Source organism: Callorhinchus milii, unplaced genomic scaffold (assembly GCF_018977255.1).
Source record: "Callorhinchus milii isolate IMCB2004 unplaced genomic scaffold, IMCB_Cmil_1.0 Scaffold9, whole genome shotgun sequence".
NCBI lineage: Eukaryota > Metazoa > Chordata > Chondrichthyes > Chimaeriformes > Callorhinchidae > Callorhinchus > Callorhinchus milii.
The window spans coordinates 15,355,552-15,378,867 of NW_024704750.1; the positions used below are offsets into that span (position 1 = coordinate 15,355,552).

A 23,316-nucleotide genomic window follows, 5' to 3' on the forward strand; every position below is an offset into this window, starting at 1 on the left:
CGATTCGAAAAAGAGAAAGCAGTGTTCTTCTGGTCAACAATCCCCCCCAACAAAATTGTTCTATCTGTCTGCTTCCACCCTTGACTCTAGGACCACTGCTGTCCTGACAAAATGTCTGAAGTCCTGAATGAGAGCAAACTTTCTCCATCAATAAGACCAAGGCCCTCCTGATTAGTCCACCGAATATCTGAAAAGACGAGGAATCACAGAAAGGCCAGGAAAGGATAGAAGGCAAACTACTTCCTTTTTGTTCTGATGAAAGGTTATCGACCTGAAACGTTAACTCATTTTCCTCTCTCCATAGATGCTGCCTGACCTGCTACTTGTTCCCAGTAACTTATGTTTTTTTATTTCAGATTTCCAGCATCTGCCATATTTTGCCTTTTTTTTAATACTATATTTTGCTGCCACCCTCTAGTTGTACAGACCCTTCTCGGCCATGGCACTATCTCCACTTTTTCCTGGCTGCCTGCCATGCGCCCACTCCCTCTATTGAAAGAAAATGCTACTCTCCTCTTTCTCTATCACCGGGCAACAGTCAAATACGTTGAGTCTGAATAAATTGGTCTGCGCTCTCCCATTGGCTGTAAAGGAATGCCTCCAGTTTAGCTGTATCTAAAATGGAAGCCATCCATTCCTTGTTGGAAAGGCTCTTGCTGGCTGTCAGCTGGACAGAAATGCAATTGTTACACAGTTCTGCTTTGACGCTTTTTTTTTGTGTCTGTGCTGGCTCTTAAAGAGCATTCTCTTCTAAAGAGCGTTCCATTCGGTCCCATCTAAGGACCCATCGCTTTGATCGCAACTTCAGCCACCTCCCCTCTTGTCTACCAACCAATTCAGGCTCTCGAACTACCTTTCTAAAACACTTTGAGACGTTCTCCTGACGTGAAAGGTGCGGTATAAGTGCGGTGTAAAATTGTTGTAGTGGTCGGCGTTGGCTCTCCCTCATTGGGGAAATGGAGAGGAATGAAATAAATAGAACAACAATGGTTATAGCAATAGGGAGTTTTACATTCAAAAACTATTAAAGGTGTCAGCAGAATCCGATGGTGATACTGGTGGAGGCAAACAAAACCAGTAAAAGTATAAACAACTGATGTAGTCTGAAAATTAGTACTATTTTTATAATTACATAATCCTTGCATCTCATTTAATAATAATCCTTGAATTTGAAAGTGGATTGACTGCATTTTGTGGGCAAAACACGGCAATCAATTGTCCACAGCAGTGTCCCACAAACAGTCGTGGATTGAGTGACCAATGTTTTTAGGGGGAGGAATTACTACACCCAGAAAGGGATCCGCCATTCAACTATATAGCGCCTTATTATATCGTCAAATGTCTCAAAGTGCTTCACAGGATTCCAGTATAAAGTGTACTGGCTGTATATTTTGTAGATGAATGCAGCTGCCAATTTGTACAAAGCAGTATCCCACAAACAGCCTTGAAGTGAGTAACCAACTTTTATCAGGTGTACGGTGTATGTATCATAAACGAATGTTGAATCCCTGATCTACTATCTCACGTAAAATGAGTTTTGATCAGCCACATGAATGCCACCCAAATCCTATCCGACTGACTTTAGTAATGCACTTTCTTTGCGTGCTGCATTAAATTAAATTAGTTAAGAGTTAATTAGGTAGAAAAAAGTGTTTTAAAAAGGGGTTTAATGGTTGCTTGAATGGTGCATTATTCTGCTTTATAGATAATGGATCTGTTCCATGGGCAGCTTGTTCATTAATTAAACTGCTGTGGGAAGCTTCTTAGAAGCATTTTTCAAGGCAAAAAATTAGATAACGCAAATACGATGGGCTGCTAGCCAGACTTCAGTGCTTTTTAATGTAATTTATGCCTGGTTGTTTTATTTAAATGAGTTGCTGCACTAAAGCATTCCTTTTCTTACGTATAAGGCATGTCTTAAAACATACATCCTTGTTGGTGCTTTCGGTCATCTTCCTCCCCAAGCCTACGCTCTGTTCGGATACCCATCCACACTGTGAAGCACTTTGAGATGTCCTGATGAGAAAAGAGCTGTATTTGTTATAAAATATAAATTGGTATTTTGTGCTGACTTTACTCATTGGTTAAAATCTTCTCATAATTCTGCAGAAGAAGAAGATGATGAAGATGAAGATGATGAAGATGAGGATGAGGAAGAGGAAGAGGAAGAAGACGAGGATTCAGATTCGGATGAAGACAATGTGGATTATGACACTGAGGTGCCCTCCCAACTGTACATCACGCCTGGCGGGCCCATAACAGATGCCAAGAACTTCACAAAAGTGGTAGAGATGTCATACCAGCTTCCGGACTCCTTTGAGTGGAGTCAGCACGACCAAGGTACAAAGAATCTGGGTAAGAATAAAGCCTTTCCTCTTTGTACTCGCTCTCTTTTAACTGCCTTCACTCTGAAAGGTTGCTGCTACTCCTGCAACGCTTGAACATCAAAAACCATCAGAACGGTCGTGCTGTCACGGGAGTTTCCTGCAACTTGTTGGGCAACTTGACCTGCTTGTCCCTTGTGCCCTCCACTCCCTTAGCCACCATGCCCTGAAACTTTGGAACACTCTTCCTCTATCCCTCCGCCTTGCCCCCTCCTTCCCCATCTTCAGGTCGTGCTGGAAACCTTCCTCTTCGACTGTGCTTACATTCACCTCCCCCTGGCTCGGCGTAAAGCTCGACCACTGTCGAGCGCTCTGGGATGCTACCCTGCATGAGGGGCACTATATATATGCAAGTTGATGTTGTTGTTGGGTGTCAGCCTGGCGCATTTGGTAGCTGACCAAGGGAGAAGGGGAAGGTGGAGGTGACTGTAGGCGCCATCGAAGAGGTAGGTCTTAAGGTATTGACATGATAAATGCCAGGATTGAATATTTTCTGTGGCGGAAGGATGGATCCCAGAGGAGGAAGATTGGGCAAGGAAGTCAGTTTGAGTCATTGGGAACCTATTAAAAAAAAAGGTGGCAATTGAATAGGAAACTACTGTACAATGTGTGACAAACTGATGCTGGCACTTGTGGACTATTTAAATGGAAAAGCACAGCCGTAAGGGATTGAAGTCTCTCATCTTTTTTCCTTTTTGCACCAGTTTATACCTTGCTGTTATAAACCTTCCTGATGAATGCATCTTGGATAGATTGGGTTCATGGAGCAATGTGAATCGAAATGGCACAGGCACCTTTGCCGTCCCTGGGACTATTATTTTCTATCTCCTCTGTTACACTGCCTGATAATTACCTGTGAGAGTGCAGAGGGAAAGGTGTACATAGGAAGAATTCAGCTTTGGATAATTGAAAGGTTAGCAACTGCCCGACATTGAACAGCTACATTTTTTGAGGCAGAGAGCGTAATTTGTTTCTCTCAGTTGCCAGTTTGCACCAGATGGGTGGGACTTGTTAGCAATGTCAAATTCCTTCTCGGATACAACTCTCACCGGGATGGGGTACAGAGAAAAGGTGTATAATAGGATTGAATAGAGTACTATTGAATAAATTGCTTTCAAAGAGCCCACATATGCATGAAAGGTTGAATATAATAAAATAACCCTCGCATTTGATATAACACCTTATCACGTCACTGAAATGCCTCAAAGAATTTCATTAGGATTTTGCCGTAAACAGTGTATCTGACAGTGGATCTGTAGATGAAGAAAGGGCTACTTCCCTACTGTAAATTTCTATGGCTTTATGGGGTTGGTGAGGAGAGCTCCATATCCAGTACTCTGCATACAACTAAATACAGTAGATGCTGAGAAATCTCCAACTAGAGTCAAAAAACACCTGTCTGGTTACTTGATTTGCTCGGGTGGTCAGGGAGACATGGTTCAAGTCCACATTGTCCCTTGTCAACTTAGGGCCTCGAAGACGTTTTGGGGGTTGGGGCTTGTCTGAAGAGTCAACCTTCATTCTCTACGTGGAACGTATTCGGTCTAATTCGGTTAAAGGCCTAACCTTGCTCACCAATAATAAAAAAAAGTGGTCCATTGACTCTATAAACTTTTAATTATAAACTTATGGGATTTTTTAAAAAAAGTTGGAATCTGCTTTCGACATTGTCTACAGTGTAAGCAGCCCTGCTCTCTGTAAGCTCACTCGCTCCCTCCCTCTCTATCTCTCTTTCTGTGAGACATAATCGTGCCTGACAGCCCAGCTGGAAACTGCGAACTCACTACATTGGGAAAAGCAGATGTGATTTCAGCAAGATGTGACCCAAAATAGCATAGAGGGTGCATGAGATCGGTGGACCATGTGGAAGTATTGCCTTCAATTGTAACTGGGGATTTGTCACAGTAACCAGTTTGAACAGATGCAGTCCTGGAAATTGCATTGATTAAATGGCATTGATCTTCCATTTGTAATCAGCTCAAATAAGAAGCTCACGTAACTGGAAACAGTTTGCAGTTTTACCGTTGCTCCCAAAGTGTCCACCTCCATTGATAAGGATCTCACTCAGTGAATCCGGGTCAAGGTTGCAACCTTTCATGGGGTGCACATCTTTGCTTGGAGGGATGGAAGTCACAGAGGCTAACCAATATCTCAGTGTGAATTACAAGACATTGATCTAAATGAGGAGTCACCTGGGTCATAAGGATTAAAAGAACTGTAGATGTAGATACACCTATTAACCTTTCAAGCACCAAATACAATATGAACTACACGCAAAACTAACTTACTCTCTTCCTTTCACCTACAAAAATAACCAGTCTCTACATTTTCCATTATATCCTGTGAGGCACTATGAGACATCCTTCCAACTGAAAGCCATGGTATCGAATGCAAGGATTATTCTTATTATTTCTGAAGCAGAAATTGTTTCAACTTACGTAGTAAATCTGTTATTGTAGAGTCATAATTGCAATACAGGCTAGCTGGCTATGATGAAATGGATTACAAATTCCACAATGCCTGACTTTGAAAAGAAAATGTGTATTGATGGTTAGAAACTGATCAGTCACCTCCTAGTTGTTTGTGAGACATTTCTGTGGGCAAATTGGCTGCTGGGTTTGCCTAAAAATACACAGTCACTGCACTTAACGATAATTACTGAAATGTTTCAATGTTATAGACGCTATATCAAATGCAAGTGTCTTTAAATAGTTATGGGATGTTGGAAAAAAAATCATTACTGATAAAAAAATAAGTAATTGTTTTAGATGCTTATACATTACATGGTAGTTGACCCAATGCCAAGGGAAAGTGTGAACCTCTGTCTAATAATAACATAATAACCATTGCAACTGATAAGAGTGCCTCATGTCATTGCTATGTCTCAAAGCACTTTACAGAATACACTGTAAAGTGGTGTGACTGTGTATTTTGCAGATGAACACAGGAGCCAATTTGCGCACAGCAATGTCCCAAATGCAAGTATATCACTCATATTTGCACTCAGTTTTTCTCAGGCTCCATCTACTGGTACAAGTAAATCCAATTGATTTTCACTGTGCTGCGAAGAACATTTCACAATCCTGTTGCTGTCGACCACCATGAAACTGTCTGATGGAAACATGCGTCCCAGAGTGCACACATTACAAAACCTTATACTACACAATTGCATTAAGAAAAATGCTGACATGGACATTTAGTGTTGTAAAGATGAGCGAGATCAACACACCACTGTGTGGACATGCTGCTTGCCTGCACAGTGAAGTATTCTTGAGGACATCACTGGGGCTCCCACCTTCCTGTGTGCACAGGTCTGATAGGTACAGTCAATCCACTTAACAATATATTCTGTGAAGTGCTTTGAGATGCCTCAATAATGTGATAAGGCGCTCTATCAAATGCAAGTATTATTATTATTTGGTGCCAAATGAAGTGTGTTCCTTTCCGCTCACGTAATAACATGGCGTAAAATAATTATGGTCTAATGACTGAACCCAAGCTCTTATCGGGATCTGAAATGTGGGTTGAGCTATTAGCCCATTGGCTAACCATGCATGCATTATAGATCTTATTGATTATGCAATTAACCAATGCAACCAATTACAGAACCAACTATAATTCTTTTGATTGAAGGTTAGTTAAAAAAAAGCATGTGTTTGAACAACAACAAATTTCATTTGTGTGGCCATCATTAGATCATGGACTATTAGCCCAACCTGCTTTTTAGACCCGAATAATGAATCATTATTATTTATGTAGGGAGAAGGGAGTTTTTGTGCTATCCTGGTCAACAATCCCACCAAATAAAAGTGTTCATTTGTTTCATGGTTGTTCATGAGATATTTGCTGTGCACAAATGGGCTACCATGTTAACCCACAAGTAAACAGTTATACCACTTCACAGAAAATCCTGTGAAGCGCAGTGAGACACCTCCCAACTTGAAAGGCACTAAACCAAATGAAAGTATTACTATTATTGTCAGTATGTAGATTCACCGTTAAAGGTGGATAGATCTGCTCACAGGGGAAAGGAAAAACACCCCCAAAAATACAAATATATAACAATGCTAATAATCCTTACATTTGACATACCGCTTTATCACATTGTCAGGACAACCCAAAGCATTTCGGAGGATATATTGACAAGTGTCGACAAGTGACTGGTGCTTTTTCATAGTTAACAAGATTGAAGTTCTGAACAAACAATTTATATGGACGAGCCTTAAGTGGCACATCAATAAAGATTTAATGATAATTTTTTCTTAATTTACTGGCCTAATTTTTTCTGGCGACCAGGTGGGTAGCTTTAATAGACTTATGGACTGCCAACAAAGCTTGTCGTAACTGATGTAGATTTCTATCTGGATCTAGATTTACTCTATGTAGCATTTCAGAACATCCAGAATTTGGCAAATTCTTAAAAAACAGCCTTAATTTTGAAGAAAGTTTTCAACAGGTTCATTTAAGAAATATAGAAAACCAATTTTGAAGTTAAGACTAAATTGATCAGTTTCTGGGCACTGCTTCAAAATGCCTCATAAGTAAAATGCCTCTGAACCTGGGTGGAATTTCTCCCTCGTATACCTTACTAAACAACTGTCAAAATTAGATTAGTTTCACCCACAAAATATAGAGTATATTCTGTAAAGCGCTTCGAGAAGTCTCAACAATGTGATAAGGTGCTATATCAAATTTAAGAGATATTATTATTGATCCCTATTCCTTGAAGCCGATTGTTAGAAGAATTGCTGATAATCAAAGTGAATCCAGAGCAAAGGATTTCACAGAATGAGAAAATATCAAATGCTATATCAAATGCAAGGATTATTATTATTATTTTATTATTAACATTTATGGGATGTTCTGAGTTATTTTTAGTGGCTTTATTGCATAACCCAATGCTCCACAGGTAAATTACAGTTTAGGATTTAACAGCATTGTAATAGATTATAAGAACATAAGAATTAGGAGCAGGAGTAGGCCATTTGGCCCCTCGAGCATGCCCCCCCATTTGATAAGATCATGGTTGATCTTCAGACCTAACTCTAATTATCTGCCCTATCCCCATATCCCCTAATCCCTCTATTTTTAAAAAATCTATCAGTCTCAGCCTTGAAGATGTATAGCCTTCTGGGGTAGTGAATTCGATAAATTCACTACCCTCTGAGTGAAGAAATGTTTCCTCAACTCTGTTCTAAAAGGCCGACCCTTAATTTTAAGACTGTGACCTCTGGTTATAGATTCTCCTACCAGGGGAAACAGACCCTCAGTGTCTACTTTATCCAGCCCTTTAACAATCTTATATATTTCAGTAAGATCTCCCCTAATTCTTCTGTATTATGCAATAGGATGTTTTAATTGCCAAGCTAAAGAGATATCCATCTGCCTTGTACATATTGGGTAGAAATTCCACCAGGGTCTATATTTCCTCTAATCAGAGCTCCCAGAATTGTCAAGCTCTTAATTACAATCTTGAAGTTTATTTTAAGAGCTGAAGAAACAGGCTTCAAAGTTAAAAAGCGAATTGAACAAATTGCCAAATTCTGCCCACTCTGAAATGCTAGGTTAATAGAATAAATCTAAGTCCAGATGGAATTTTACCTGTTATTTATGGCTTTGACTTCAAACGACAGCTGTAAAGCAAGTTGAATAAAAATCAAAATGATTCCAATGTGCGCTTCGCATGTACAGTGCTGCAGAGCTGGCTACGAATAAAGAACTTGGATTTTTAGTGCTTTATCAGAAGGAAATCTCTTAAAGTACTTCACAATTGTCAACTGTGGTCTCAGTTTTTGTAGACAAACCAGGAGCCAGTGTTCCACAAAAAGCACAGAAGCGCCCAGTCCATCTGGAAGATTGGAAGAAGACAGAGAGAGAAACTTTTTGAATAATGTCATGGGATCTTAATTCCCACTTAGACAGTCAGATGGGTTAATGCCTTACCTCAAGGTGGTCCAACCTTTGGCTGCTGAGGGCCGGATACCCTAAGCAACATTTTTTGTGATTCCCTTCCAGAAACTTAATGTAACATGTACAGGTTGTAAAGGGAGTGGAGGGTCAGATGAAATGGAGGGCGATGAGATGAAACTGGCTCGCGGTCCAATTGGACCATCCTGAGTTACCTGATGGATGGCATCTCTGACAATGCAATGCGCCCCAACTGGAGCTCAAATCCTGATGTGAGCCTTAAATCAAGAGCTTTTTGATCCAGATGCAAGAATGCTACTGCCTGAACCCAAACCAAACTTGACACCGTGAAAAGTATGAAGTAAATGGGAAGAACATAATAAAGTAATAATAATAAATCCTTACATTTGGTATAGTTCATTTCATGTTCGGAGGACCTCCCAAAGTGCTTCACAGGTCATGCTGTAAAATGGAGTGACTGTGTATTTTGTGTGCGAATGACCCAGCCAATTTGCAAACAGCAGTGTCCCACAAACAGCCATGAATTGAATGACCAATTTTAATGGAGGGGAAGGGATTGTACCCAGGACACTAGGAGAAAAGTTATGCTACACGTTATGTAGAGGAGAACATAGTCATAAAGAGGGAGACTCTTCACAACAGTTGCATTGGCAGGAGACCATATCTCTTCATCCAGCCTCATGTCCATCCTCTTTAATGATAAGTGATGGAGGACCAGCTTTATACCTTTGCTAAAATATTTATTGAATCGCATCAGTTTTACATGCACTCGATTCACAGCATACCTTGAGATTCATCTTATCGAAGATATGAAAAAGATTTCATAGCAAACCAATTCAGTATTTATAGTTGCAATACTCGAGGAACATTTTTCAAACTCTTATGATGGATGGTATTGTTGAGGTCAGTCAAGCAGGCTTACTGTACCTATTCATTATACGCTACATCTGAGCTCTCTGGATTAATTAATCTTGTGCTGCTCTCATCCTACATGCTGACTCGTTACAGGAATGAAGAATCTCTCTAAATAAGTAATTTCGACCACTGGTTTTGCCAATTTTCAATGTCAAAAGTTTCAGCATTGATGTTCAAAACGTTACTTTAAAAGTCCCAATGAAGTACATTCTTGCAAGCGTTACCTAATGTTTTTTCAGTAGCAAGCCTGAGGACTTAAAGTTAAAGATCTGGGTTCAGCTTACTGAGCATTTTGAAGCATGCAAGAGTCACAGAGGATAAATAAGATAATTCAAGAGTTCAAATGCTTGATTTTATAATAAGTGAGATTTTGAACGCTTGATTTTGAATGGGTTGTATTATTTGATGAAGGTGTTTCACATGCTGAGCACAGAGGGTTGATTATGATGCATAAATAGTTATTAAGGCAACATGTACTTCAGATGAATGGAAAATACTCTAATATTTCGAGCTTAACATATTAGAGTCAAGAGGGGTCAGTTTTACAATATTTTTTAATGGATTTCTTAATTAGTAGGAGGGTGACCGAAGGCTCAAATTACAAAAGCACAAAACAACTTATTTAAGTCACCACGCTCATCATCTTGGCTTTTCCACATCTGTCAGAACTGTCAAATGAATTAATCCGGTCGGTGCTTATCAACCTAGTTCAAAGTTATCACATCAGAGCAACTGCAATTTCCACAGGTTTAACAATTGGATTTAGTGGCACTCAGTATGGTACGTAGCAGTAAATATATAGGGTGACTCAGAAGTCCTTACTCATAGAGATTTTAACAACAACAACTTGCGTTTATATAGCGGCCTTCATGTGGGGCAGTGTCTCGGAACCCTTGAAGCGCTTTCAATTATTAATTATGTTCTTTTTTTAAAAGACATCATTGATAGAGAGTGTGCAGCCATTACAGGAGGTGTCTTTCCTCTCATGTGTGAAAGTTATTGCCACAGAGTGTTAAACATGTATAAGATATGCAGTTGGAACATCTCATATAGGCCTACGAGTAAAGACTTTTGATAGTGCCGTTTTTCTCTGGAACTCTATCCCCCAGTGCCTTCGCCTTGCCTCCTCCCTTTCCTCCTTCAAGGCCGGTCTCAAGACCTTTCTCTTTGACCGAGCCTTCAGCTCCCCTCTCGACTCTCTACCCCCTCCTCGCTCCCTCCCTTCCCTCCTCTCACCCTGACCATTTCACCCTTGCTCGGGCCCTGACCCAACTGTACAGCGCCTTGGGACATCCTCCCGACGTGAAAGGCGCTTTATAAATGGAATCTTGTTGCTGTTGTTGTTCTGTAACTGCTGTGTTGATGCTTGGTTTACACTGGGCAATAAAAATAACCCCTATAGTTATTGAGGCCTTCGCTACTATTTTGCATGTAAGGCATGTTTGATAAGCTTTCTTGTTTGTCTAGGTTGCAATAGGGCTGATTTGCAAAGTCAAACTGCATGAATGCTTTCACTCTGAAATTATTCTTTTTGACATTTCCTTGCAGTGGAACTAAGTGAGAATGCAATATTTGCAGTCACTTTGCTTGAGATCATTAGCAACTTGCCGATAAAATGAATTAAGCGTTTGTCTCCAATGATTTGTTGTAGTTGTACACAAATTAAGGTTGCATTTGTCCCCTGGCACATGTGTGGTGATGCTATTTCTACTTGGCCCAGTAAGGCTTTTTGCCCCAAGGGCATAGTATATTGCCTTTCCCCTTGTCCCAGACACACATCATAGCTTGGAGGATCATCTCTGGCAATTTTTTTTAATAAAACCTTGAATTCTCCCTCAATGGTGCAATTAGGCGCCCTTTAGGTCAGTGGTTAGAGCACTTGCCTCCCAAACGAGAGACCTGGGTTCGATTCCCGGCAGGACGAAACCTTGGGAAACTTTCCTTATTCCACGGAATGCCTGATAATAATCCCTCAAGAAAAAAAAACGATAATAAAATTGGTCACTTCAATCAATGACTGTTTGTGGGACACTGCTGTGCGCAATTGGCTTCCTAAAAATACACAATCAATTCACTTTACAGTACATTCTGTGAAGCTCTTTGAGACATGAAAATTGCTATATCAAATACAAGGATCACTATTATTATTAAAATTTGCTATTAAACAATTTTTTTTTATCCCTTGTTTTGTTGGTACATTTTTCCAGTGATACATTCTGTCATGTTCCCTGACTGCTCATCTGTTGTGCCAATAGACATCTGGCTAATAGACATCCAGTCAATAGACATCTGGGCATTTGCAGGTGTCCCAAGAGGGATTCATGGCTTGCTACCACTTCATTATTGCTTAGCGATGTTTAGAGAATTATAGTTGGGAACTGGAACATTTCCATCTGGATCTAGGTTTAATCTATCTTCACAACATTTCGGAGTGGTCAGAAGTTGGCTGTGTTAAACCAGTTTCATAAGTAAGACTGTATTTGTGAAATCCTGGGGACTCTGAAATGCTAAGAAAATAGCGTAAATCTCGACCCAAGTGGGACTTTTACCTCAGTCATGTGCTTTCACACAATTCCCTGATGAACATTCCTCTCTCTGGTCAGTACAAGGGGAGTTTTTTCTATCAGTGCGTTATTATGGTCTGACCTCAGTGACCCAAGCAAAATTCTTGTACTTTAGTTTTTCAAAGAGATGTGAACATTGTGAGAATCCAATATCAAATGTTTTTCTCCCTGGAATTCACTTCACTCATTTATTTACCAAAATTCCTACTGTCTCTCATCACAGTGAGTCTCAGTCAGGCTTTGTGGAAGAAATGTTTGGCTGCCAAACGTGCTTACACTGAGAACTCCACAGAATCTAAGCACAGTACGTGAGAGTTCGTGGCAACCAAAGTAATCGTAGGAAATAGACATCTAAACCTCTCCTTAGCAGAGAATAGAAGTAAATACAGAATAGGTCCAAGTGATAGCTTTTATCTATTGCAAATACAATTTGATGTAACAGATGAGAGGGGAACATATGTCTTTCTGATGAAGAATAAAAGGAGAGTGAAGTGAAATGATTGTGCCCACGTTTACAGCAAATCACCTGAAGTGGTCAACTTTTGTGCCTCAATGGAAGGATATAAACTGTTTTAAATTGCTACCACCGTGCAGATTGAATGACTTTAATTATGAATGGTGGAGCAGAGCCAAGTTTTCTTTGTTAGAATGAAAAAAAGGTCAATTTTTGAGCCCGTCTATTTCAAATTCACTTTCCATTGAGCGAATGGTAGCCCATTTTTTTGTGATGCAGATCGGCGGGTGTTTAATTAACTTTCTCGTGAGTTTGCAGAAAAGAAATCCTGTATTATAATCTAGGTGCTCCCCGTGGAGCATTCGGCTAGAGCACAGCAGAGACAATGGGATTAGTTTTCTTAGAAAACTGCGGCCGGAGGTCATGCAGTTTATTCCAGTGTGATGCATGGCAAAGCCACTTAGCTTCGCTGGCTTTCGCTGACAATAAATGAAATGAACCATGCCAACGGGGGAGCACAATAGGGAGCGGATCGATATCTATGCCTAAATGGTGTTTCATTTTGAAGAGAGGTCCATTTTTTAGCCAGTTTTTTTTAAAAACAACCCAGAAATATAAAAGTCAGAGAAGCTACTGTTATATTACTGGGGCTGCATCTGCAGGACAACAAAATGTGACGTTTCATAACAGATTCAATGAAATGTGGCATTTCTTTCACTTCTTCATGCTTCTGCTTCTGATGCTCCCCCTCACTTGCTTCTTTCATGGCCTGTCTCAAGACTTTCCTCTTTGATCGTGCTTTCGGCCACAATCACAACACCCCCCTCACCCCCCCAATGTCCTTCCCTCTTGATTCCAACACCCAGCTTGGGGTGCAATCCTTTAACTGTTCAGAGCCTTGGGATGTCCCTCCGATGTGAAAGGCACTTACAGTCACCTCCTCCCTCCCCCTGGCTTGGCGTCAGGCTCTGTCACTGTTAAGCGCTCCAAGACGCTGACCTGCATGGAAGGGCGCTGTACAAAATGCAAGTTGTTGTTGTGATATAAATGTCATTTGTTGTTGTTGTTGTTGATTAGTGTTGGGAGTTGATTAGTCTGGGTATTTGCATTGACAGATAATACATGAAGTGGGCTTCACAGTATAAGCAGGCGGGGTAGCGGCAAAGTGTTGGGAGCTTTGATTTCCAGATGCTTTCTTTGTGTTTGTCTTTGCTGGAATAAAGAAAACAGCCCTTGGCTAGCAGAGTAAAGGATTGCTGTTTTAGTTGAAGGAAAAATGCTGAGCAAAGAACTTCAGAAAGCGTGGGCATTAGCAGATAAAGCAAAGATTACAAGCTCACTTCTCATTCTTGTTTGAAATGCTCACAGTGCCAACATTCTGTTGTCTGCATAGCACCATGAATAGTAGACGAGGCAAGTAATTAGTTGGCTTTGGGTATCTTTTTTACCCTGGAATCTAGGGATAAGGTTTTTACAGCTGAATTCAAATCATAACAGACTCCACAAATTTTCTTCGGATGAAACGATCAACCAAGGTCTCATCTGCCTGTTCAGGTGGACATTAAAGATCCACGGCACTACTCAAAAAGAGAAGGGAGCTTCTCCCAGTGGCAAGGCCAATTCCTATTCGCATTCCAAATGAAAGATAAATTGGCCATTTGCTTCATGGCTGTTTGTGGGATATTGCTGCGTGCAAATTAGCTGCTGCGTTCGCCTATAAAATGCTACACTTTACAGTTTATCCTGTATACCTTTGACTGTCATTTTTCCCCTCCCCGTGTCCCTTGACTCCCACCTGCAGTTCGGATGTTACTGCAGTGTCAACAAACTTCTCAATATTTTTTCCCCCTCCCCACGCTTTTATTTTTTTGAATCTGGACAAGTCTTTGGTTTTAGCAGAATACTGTACACTTCAAAGAAATCTCTATTCCCAAAAGGACAGAAGGCACAAAAATCATCAAAGCTATATCTGACATGAATATTCTCTTACTTCTTTTGAAATGTTAAGTGTAGAGAAGAAATCATGACCACACCACCTCCATATCTTTTGTACTCGATGTTTATTAGCGACACAAAAGAAGCAGATTTGCAACAAGTGCTTCAGGTTTAATAAAATAATAAATCCTTGTACTTGATTGATACTGTGCCTTTCACAAGGACATCAAGAGGATGTCTCAAAGTGTATTCACTGTGTATTTTGTAGGCAACTCTGCAGCCAATTTGCGCAAAGCAATACCTCACAACCAGCCAGGAGATGAATGAGCCATTTTACCTGGGGGATTATTGGCCAGGACACTGGGAGAAATTCTCTTCTCTTTTCAAATCGTGCCATGGGTTCTTTTAACGTCCCCACCTGAACAAGCAGACGACACTTCGGTGTAATGCCTGGTTTGAAGATGTGATTTAACTAGGGACTATAAGGGAGTTGAATTGCCATGCATATTTAAAATGGCACTGCAAAGCATCCAATTGGCTCAGTTATTCAAGTCTAGTCTGCCTAGAATCAATACCTTAGGCAAGTTTTCTTACTCTAGTAGCCTCTGTTTACCTAATAGTAAGTAGGAACCCGGTTGATTGGCGTTCACTTTCCAGGGTAATAATTGCTCTGGAAAAATAACATTTTTGACACTAAATCCATGACTATTTGTGGAACACTGCTGTGTGTAATTGGCTGCCATGTTCACCCATACAATACAGTCTTTACAATATATTCTGTGAAGCATTTTGAGACATCTTAACAAAGTGATAAGGTGGTAAATCAAATGCAAAGATTATTATTTTTATTGATCCCTCTTCCTTAAATCCGATTGATAGAAGAATTGCTGATAATCAAAGTGAATCCAGAGCAAAGGATTTCAGGAGATGAGAAAATTAAGGTTATAATATAGTAACAAAGCTTGACGGAGATGAAGGCAGCAACGGAGGAATGTCCCTGTGGAAGAGGAATGCACTAGAGGCAGATGTTATTAAAAGAATACCAATAAAACCAGATTTATAACTGCAAATTGGCACAGAAACACTGTGGGCTTTGTTTTACTGATGGGCAATCTGTAGATCAAGTAGCAGACAGTGATGTGATGAGATTGCTGTACTCCACACTTCAGTTTCAGCCAAGATAAGGCGGCTGTAACAAGATCTGTGATATGATAGGATTCCTTTCTCCACAGTTCTCAGGCTGACTTAGTCCTGAGTAAAGTAGTGGCCTGTTTGCCAAGTGGGAACATTTCTCTGGCTGTGTGGCTGCCTCTCTCCTCCCCCCCTCGCCACCATTTGTGTTCTACGTTTCATAAGTTTTGAAGAAGTTTCTATTTTTATGCTGACCCAAGTTAATAATAATCCTTATTACGTCTTCGAGTCATCTTGAAGCACTTCATGGGACATACTACAAAGTGTAGTGACTGTGTATGTTATAAAGTGAGCGTGACAGCCTATTTGCACACAGCAATGTCCCGTAACAGCCATGAAGTGAAAGACCAATTTCATCTGGGGGATTGTTGGCCAGGATACCAGAAAAAACTTCCCAGCAGTGTCACTGCGATCTTTAATGTCCATCAGAATAGGCAGATGGGACCTCTGTTTAGCTTCTCTTCTGAATAATGGTACCCCCGACAATGCAGGTTATCCCCAGCACTGCACTGGAGTGCCAGCCTAGGCTGTGAGCTCAAAGTCTTGACATGTAGCTTAAAATGTTAGGCATAATCGTAACTTGAATGTTATCACCATAATATAATAATAATCCCTCCTTGCATTTGATATAGCGCTTTTCACGTTTTCTAGACATCTCAAAGCATTTCACAGAATATGCTGTAAAGTGAATTGACCGGATATTTGTGGGCGAAACGCGGCAGCCAATTGCGCACAGCAGTGTCCCATAAACAGTCGTGGATTGAAAATGATCAATTTATTATTATTTTTTGTTTTGGAAGGATTATTATTAGGTGTGTGGAGTAAGGAAACTTGCCCAAGGTTTCGCCCTGCCTGGAATTGAACCCAGGTGTTTTGCTTGCAAGGCGAGTGCTCTAACCACTGAGCTACAGGACGCCACATAAGGAAGAAGGTGGAAGTTGGTTGAATTTTTGCCCGCAACAGACGCTGAACTCATTTAAGAAACTGCTTGATACGTTGATATGGGACAGTGGGTATTCAGGAACGATGAGATAACGTGGCTGAAGAGGTTTCTCTTTTTCCTTGTGAGAGGGCTTCAGTGCAATCCGCTGCACCAACTCAGTCTCTTTCATTTTAAGCGGGTGGTCAAGAGCAATATTAATTCAATTCCTAAACTTGCCCTTTGCAACTTTAAACCTAGGTCCTTTCCTGTGGGTAAGCTCCCCCACCTCCCCAAACTTTGTTGCAATGCTTGTTCCAAATTTACAATAGGAGTTACTTTTACTTTCTCAATTTAAACATTTATACATACCCTATAATGGTCCCCTCGGAGTTGTCTCCTTTCAAGACTGAACCCACTACCTGCTTGTCCCTTGTGCCTTCTGATCCACCACCTGTGGCGTATTTTCAGTCACTACGCCCAGAAACTCTGGAACTCTCTCCCTCAATTCTTGTGCCTTGCCCCATCCTTCCTCATTTTCAGACCTTCCTCTTCGACCGTGCCTATTGATATCTCCCCCACCTGGCTTGGCATCATGCTCCACCACTGTCAAGCGCTCTGGGACGCTGCCCTGCGTGAGGGGCGCTATATAAATGTAAGTGCTTGTTGTTATTGATGTTGAAGAACCATGTGTTCCTCTGAGCCGGTTACAGGAAGGTGCTGACTGCTGGTAAAGCAGAACCCTCTGTGCAGATTGGTCAGGCTCTCTGGATTGCTGATCACTTTTCTTTGAAGTTTATTTATAATCACAAAGACATTTATTCTGTAGAAACTAACTGGTTTCCTCCTCTTCCTTTTCTGTCTCTTTTCAGTTAGAAGCTGGCTGGAAAAAATCAAAGACAAAGTAAGTGCCTAAGACCTTTTTACCCTGCATGTGATCTATTCACCTGAACTGTGCTTTGGTTCGAAGTACTGTTTTGCCGAACATGCTTTAATACCGTATTACTGTGACCTGTCTTAAGATTTTAAAGTAAGTCATCTCTGCTTTCTCTCTTTCATTGTTATCTTTCTAATTCCAATGTAATTTGACCAACAATCTTTCCTTATTATTCTGCATTTCTTTTGTCTTTGCCTTTTACGCTCAATTGGTTTATGGTCTGCTTGTTGCAGGCTTTTCATTTGTGACTTGTGTTTCAATGTGGTGCTTCGGACTTGCACGTTTGCATCCCATGATTTATGTGAAGCTTTGGTTAGTTCCCTTCCATGGGCATGAAGTCCTGCAAATTTTATTCAGCACCAGAACTCAGCCGATGATGAGGCTATGTCTTGTTTCCTTGCTCGTGACACAAGTATCTTTAACCTCTATCATGTTGTTATTGCAGGCAGGTTACATGTCTGGGATGCTGGTGCCTGTGGGTGTAGGAGTGACTGGGGCCCTCTTTATCCTGGGAGCTCTCTACAGCCTCAAGGTGATGAATCGGAGGAGAAAAAACGGTTTCAAAAGACGTGAGGCAAAGGTAAATAAGCTCATGAAACCTGCAACGTACCCCCTATCTCTGCATTCTTTACAGTTCCGCTCGGTCTTATGCTAACTGATCCTCAGAGCTGCCAAACTCTTTGTGTAGATCTACAAGGTTCCAGTCAGGATGACATAGGAAGTTATTCTGCCCCATGCACTCCCTGGAGAGTTTGTTATTGTGCTTTGAACTCTATGCTACTTCATTTAGCAAACATTGCAAATTTGATGTGATTAGAAATATCGTTAAAACAATATTACATATAAGCATTGAATGCAGCATTTAGAATGTATTAATACTTGGAAGCTACAATTGTGTTCCATTCACTTTCGAATCATTCAATATCTTAAATTCTCATTATTCACATGCGAGGCCTGACAGGGAGCGTTGACAAACTATTTGGGATGAATGTGGTTTGTTTCATTGGAGGAGCTGGTGCTGGCATAAGCAAAATGATCTCAATGGCTTCCCTCTGGGCTGTAACTCCAATGGTTCTGTAGGGTTTAATTTGGGAATAATTCTTTACGGGATTCCTTCATAAGGAATCCTGGTAGAATTGCCATAGACGTTCATCAGAGCGGAGTTCCCATGGGTCAACTTGTCAGACTTCTGGTTAACAGAAGCAATTCCCTGTTTGAGTGATTCAAATACCTTATTAAGGAACCCGACTAAGAATTTGAACCCTGATCTGTACTGTGTTATTGAAAAGACTTGAGGTCAATGTAAAAGCGGAGAAAGTTGACCCTAATTTCTTATCACCGTCAGACAAACCATGCGCGCTTTTAACTGGAAGTTTAAACTAAAACACTCCTTTCCCTCTGCTGTCGCTCTTATGATGAGAATAAAAATAAAATGTCCTTGGTTCAAACTGAGACTCTCCGCAGACTGTCAGTTGGGCCCTTGCTCCAGCCTCAGATGTGTTTTGTGCAGCATTATAATGCAGGATCAAGCTCCTGTGTAATTACAAGGAGCTGCAAATCCAGACACTCTCTTTTGACTATCCTCCTTGGAGTGTGGACTGGTGGTGGGGGAGTGGGGGAGGAGGTGAGATTCAAACAGAATACTTTTCCAGTGACAGAGATTTGAAGAAATGAAGGAGAATGCTAAATTTATTATAACTGATAGTGAGAGAGTGAACGTGGAGGACAATTTATAGGGAGTTAAGATCATACAGTGGGAAACAGCAGTGTAGCATTTGCTGAGATGGATTCCAAATCCCCGACTAACAGCAGCACAATAAATCACTGCCTTATTTCAGTAAATAATCTGAACTCAGAACCTGAAAACTACCAGTGTAACGTTTCGATCATACGTTAGTGTAAAAGATATCCCACATTAATCAGGTGTATGTAACCCTAGAGTGGATAATGTGGCCTGTGGCCAGGTTATAGCAACAACTAACAGACCTATGCCAGAACAGCAGAAATGTTGCAACTGCAGACCTATTAACATTGGTTACTGGCATTGTTTATAAACTACAAAATTATGCCCATTATTTTCTGCTGAGGATGCACAGAGCTGGTCTGAATTTTCTTGCTTGGGGTGCTGCCACAAATAGGATGTGAGAGTCTGTCTGATTGCATTTGTTAAGATTCTAAAGGCACTGGATACTGTTGACCACGATAAGCTGTTTTATCTTGTTCAGAACAGTAGAACCAGAGGACAGAGCCTGCGCTTGAAGGGAGCTAAATTCAAAAGAAATCTGAGGAAACACTAATTTCAGTGAGCGAGTAGTAAATCGATGGAACAGGCTCCCTAGGGAGACGGTGAAAGCAGAAAGTGTTGATTCTTTCAAAAGCAAATAAGACAAGATTTCTTTTAGGAAATAAAATGTTGGGACACAGTATATAGTTTGGGACATGACATGTGCATGCGACTGCCAGGATGGTGGAACGAGTACTGGATGGACCTTGGTCTTCTTTCGTCTAGCAATTCTTATGTTCAAATTGGCTTTCGGCCAGGCTTTTGCTGCACTTGTATTTAACTCCCCTCCTTCTCCAATTTTACATTGTAATATTTGAAACAAAAAGCACGCAAATAGATTCAAATAAAATGAACCTCGGGGCTGGAGGGTGTTAGTGAGAGTGTGAGGTTGGGGAGTGTTAGTGATGGATAATAACAATAACAACAACAAATTGCATTTAAATAGCGTCTTTCACGTCGGGAGAACATCCCAAAGCTGAACACCCAGGGATTTGGGCAGACGGTGTGAGGTTGGAGTGTATTAACGAGAGTGTGAATGACAGTAATAATTGCAGTGTGTGAGCTGAAAATGTACAGAACAGGTCATTCCACATAGACTGGAGAGTGTTCACAGAGATGCCATCAATTCATGGATTGATTCATTTGGGCTGTACGTTCTGTTCTAAACATTTTCCCTGACTATAATAGAAAGCAACTATTAGTACAATTTGTCTTGCTGTTGAAATAAACTCGTTGGCTACTTAGCTATTCTGGAGAAGGATGAAGCACCTGGGTATCAACTCACCTATATTTATAATTTACAGAACTGCAGCCAATTCTTCAAAAATTTCCAGAGATTTCGACACAGACTATTCCTGGGAGCTAATTGTCATCTGCCAGTCCCTAGATAGACACATTACCTGCTGGGTGTATTCTCCACTGCTTTGTCTTGTTGGCTGCAGATAAATTGGGAATCGAATTGGGATACTTAAAAAGAGCAGTGGACGGATAGTTGGACAATGTTGAGAGATTTGACAAAAAGGTGGCCAAATGGGTTTGAAAAAAATCTGCCATTAGTTTAATAAGATTGTGGAACAGCCTTGATGGGCTGGGTGTCTTACTTCAGTTCCTATGTTTCTATGTGAAGTTTGTAGGTCAGCTCCCAGGCTGGTTCAAAGCATCCATCCCATTTAAGGCAAACGGACCTATTCCAGGATTCACATGGTTTCTCCTGGAGTGGCCAGGAGCAGGAGGAGGCAGGTATCAAGATTGTTTAACGATCAAGGAAATTGCAGCAAAGTCAAAAAAGCCACAGAATTAGATAGAAGAACAACAACTTGCATTTATGCAGTGCCCCTCATGCAGGGTAGCATCTCAGAGCGCTTCGGTAACATCCCAGGGTTGCATCCCAGAATGATACAGCATGGAAACAAGTCATTCAGCTCAGCCAATCCATTATAGTGTTTATACTTTACACGAGCCTCCAACCCTCTTCTCCCCTCTATTCTCTTTCCCCTCATGTATGTACTAAATCGCCTCTTAAATACATTGACAACAGTGTGAGGTTGGATTGTGTGTTAACAACAGTGACTGGTTAGCGTTAGTGTCTGCTTATATCTCTCCTTATCGTCGCTGGGAGGAGCACTTTGAACAGAAGGACATTCCTGCCCCTTTAAGAATTTCCATTAAAAAAATCCACCTCCCTTAGCGAATTACACCTGAATTTATTTAAAATGAATCTACAGATTTTTTGGAGGGAGGAATTGATCTTTACTGATGTTTGACCGACTCACGTACAATGGCTTTGTCGGTAAGTGTGGGGGTAACCTGTTTGCTTTTGTGTGAATGAATGTTGCAGGATAGAGTCCCAGCGATTGATATTTTTGTTTTAAATTGCAGCCCAGGGATTTCACCAGTATGCAGGATCGGGTGATGCTATTAGCTGACAGTTCAGAAGATGAATTTTAAAGAGGAGGAACTAGCCTTTGATGTGGTACTAATGGCTGAAGCTGCACTGGAGTCAGGGGAATGTGGGAATCAACGCTTCTTGCTACTTGCTGCTATTTCTGTTTCCAGTGTATTTTTTTCTCTCTCTTTCTTTCAGTGTTGAAAGATTACTGTGGTCACGGATGTTCGTTGTGCGATATATTATAAAGCATTGTTTTAATGGTGATATTCAGATTTATTTCACAGGAACGATCAGGTCTGTCTTTCTCGCTTGCTCTCTCTTGATTTCACTGTATATCCACTCTGGAGATTTGGAATAAACAGGCATCGTAACATCATGTTGCTAGGACGAATAGTTTATGAGTTGTTGTAATTCGAAGATTGCAAATTTTTTTGTTACAAATGCTCTTGTTTTTACTGTTAGTGACCATGATAGCAATAACCCAAAGGGTGATGGGATTTCCTGAAACAGTCTTAAACAGGCGGGGTTTCAATGTTCTTTAACAAAAAAGACCTTCTTCACCCATTCCCATTCGTATTTCCGCAAAGCACAGAATTGACGCTGTAGATTATTTCCTTTGAAGTGCGCTACTATATCAACGCAGGGAGCAATGAAGCAAACTGTTGCTGTTCGCAGACTCGAGAGTCTTCAGCAGTAGATGAGCTGAGAGGGCCAGCACACACAGCATTGTTCACAAGTGAATATGCTCTACTTAGAACATGGTTGAGAAAAAATTCCTTATTAGCTTATTAGCTTTTTAAGAAGAAATTAGATAATTATCTGAAAAAACAGAAATGTGAAAGAGTAATGGAAGGGAAGGCATGAGAGTGGGATTAAACAGATACCTCATTCAGAGAATCAGCAACCATAAACAACAACATCAACACATTGCATTTATACAGCGCCTTTCAGGTCAGGAGGACATCCCAAAGTGTTGGACAATGAAGGGTTTGCACCCGAGCTGCTGGATGGGATCAGAGAGGGGTGGATGGCAAGGGGAGAAGGGTGGAGGAGGGAAGATGACCGAAGGCACGGTCAAAAAGGAAGACGGGCATTGAAGGAAGCAAGGGAGGGGACGAAGCAGAGGAGTTCCAGATGGTGGGGGCAGAAAGGCTGAAGGCTCGACCACTGATAGTGGACCAGTCAGGGTGTGGGGGAACGTGGAGTAGGCCAGTGGTTGGTAAAGTTTTAAAAGGCACGGACACGATAGTTCTTTGCACTTGTGGGAGGTAGGTTTACTGTACTCTGAATGATAATTGTGCCTCAGTGCCACATCTAAGATTAAAATTGTCCCTCCACAGCGGAGAGATTTGTATTACAACCGTTATCAGCTCAGCTCATTTTCAGGAGGAGATGCTGTCCATCTTCCACACACCAGAGACCTGAAAATCCCCTCTTCTTAATAATAAATCATTATTTCTTATTGCATTGGCGATTTTGTACAACAATGTTAATTCCCTTAGCCTCAGTAATTGTTTTTGTAACATGGAGACATACCAAATGAATTCACAAAATTGTCCAAACATGACTACTTTGAGTCTATGTACAGACAGGTTGTGCCAGTTCAAACCAACAACAACAACTTGCATTTATATAGCACCCTTCATGCGGGGTAGCGTCCCAGAGCGCTTTAAACCATTTTAATTTCACTGGTGGCAGTCTCTTTAAATAAATACAGCAACCGTGTGTAAATGGTAGAACTGTCTTGGACATTCACAATGCCATTCTTGGCATTGCATTGTTACATAGAATCTACAGCAGCCAAACATGTCATTCAGCCCAGCTTGTCCGTGACGGTGTTAATAATCCGCATGAGCTTCCATCCATCCTAATCCCCACCCTCCTCAGCTTCACCCACATAACCCCTCAATTCCTTGC

General features: G+C 41.0%; 1 protein-coding gene across 1 annotated transcript in view; it reads left to right on the top strand.

Moving 5' to 3' along the window:
* armh4 (armadillo like helical domain containing 4) overlaps positions 1–22,350 on the top strand; it is a 41,218-nt gene extending 18,868 nt beyond the window's left edge. Inside the window, exons 5-8 of the mRNA XM_007893428.2 lie at positions 2,110–2,355; positions 17,163–17,194; positions 17,673–17,807; positions 21,390–22,350. Of these exons, the coding sequence (XP_007891619.1) occupies positions 2,110–2,355; positions 17,163–17,194; positions 17,673–17,807; positions 21,390–21,458 (482 nt within the window). The 3' untranslated portion in view covers positions 21,459–22,350. The remainder of the gene's footprint in view (positions 1–2,109; positions 2,356–17,162; positions 17,195–17,672; positions 17,808–21,389) is intronic.
* Positions 22,351–23,316: the final 966 nt, after the last annotated feature.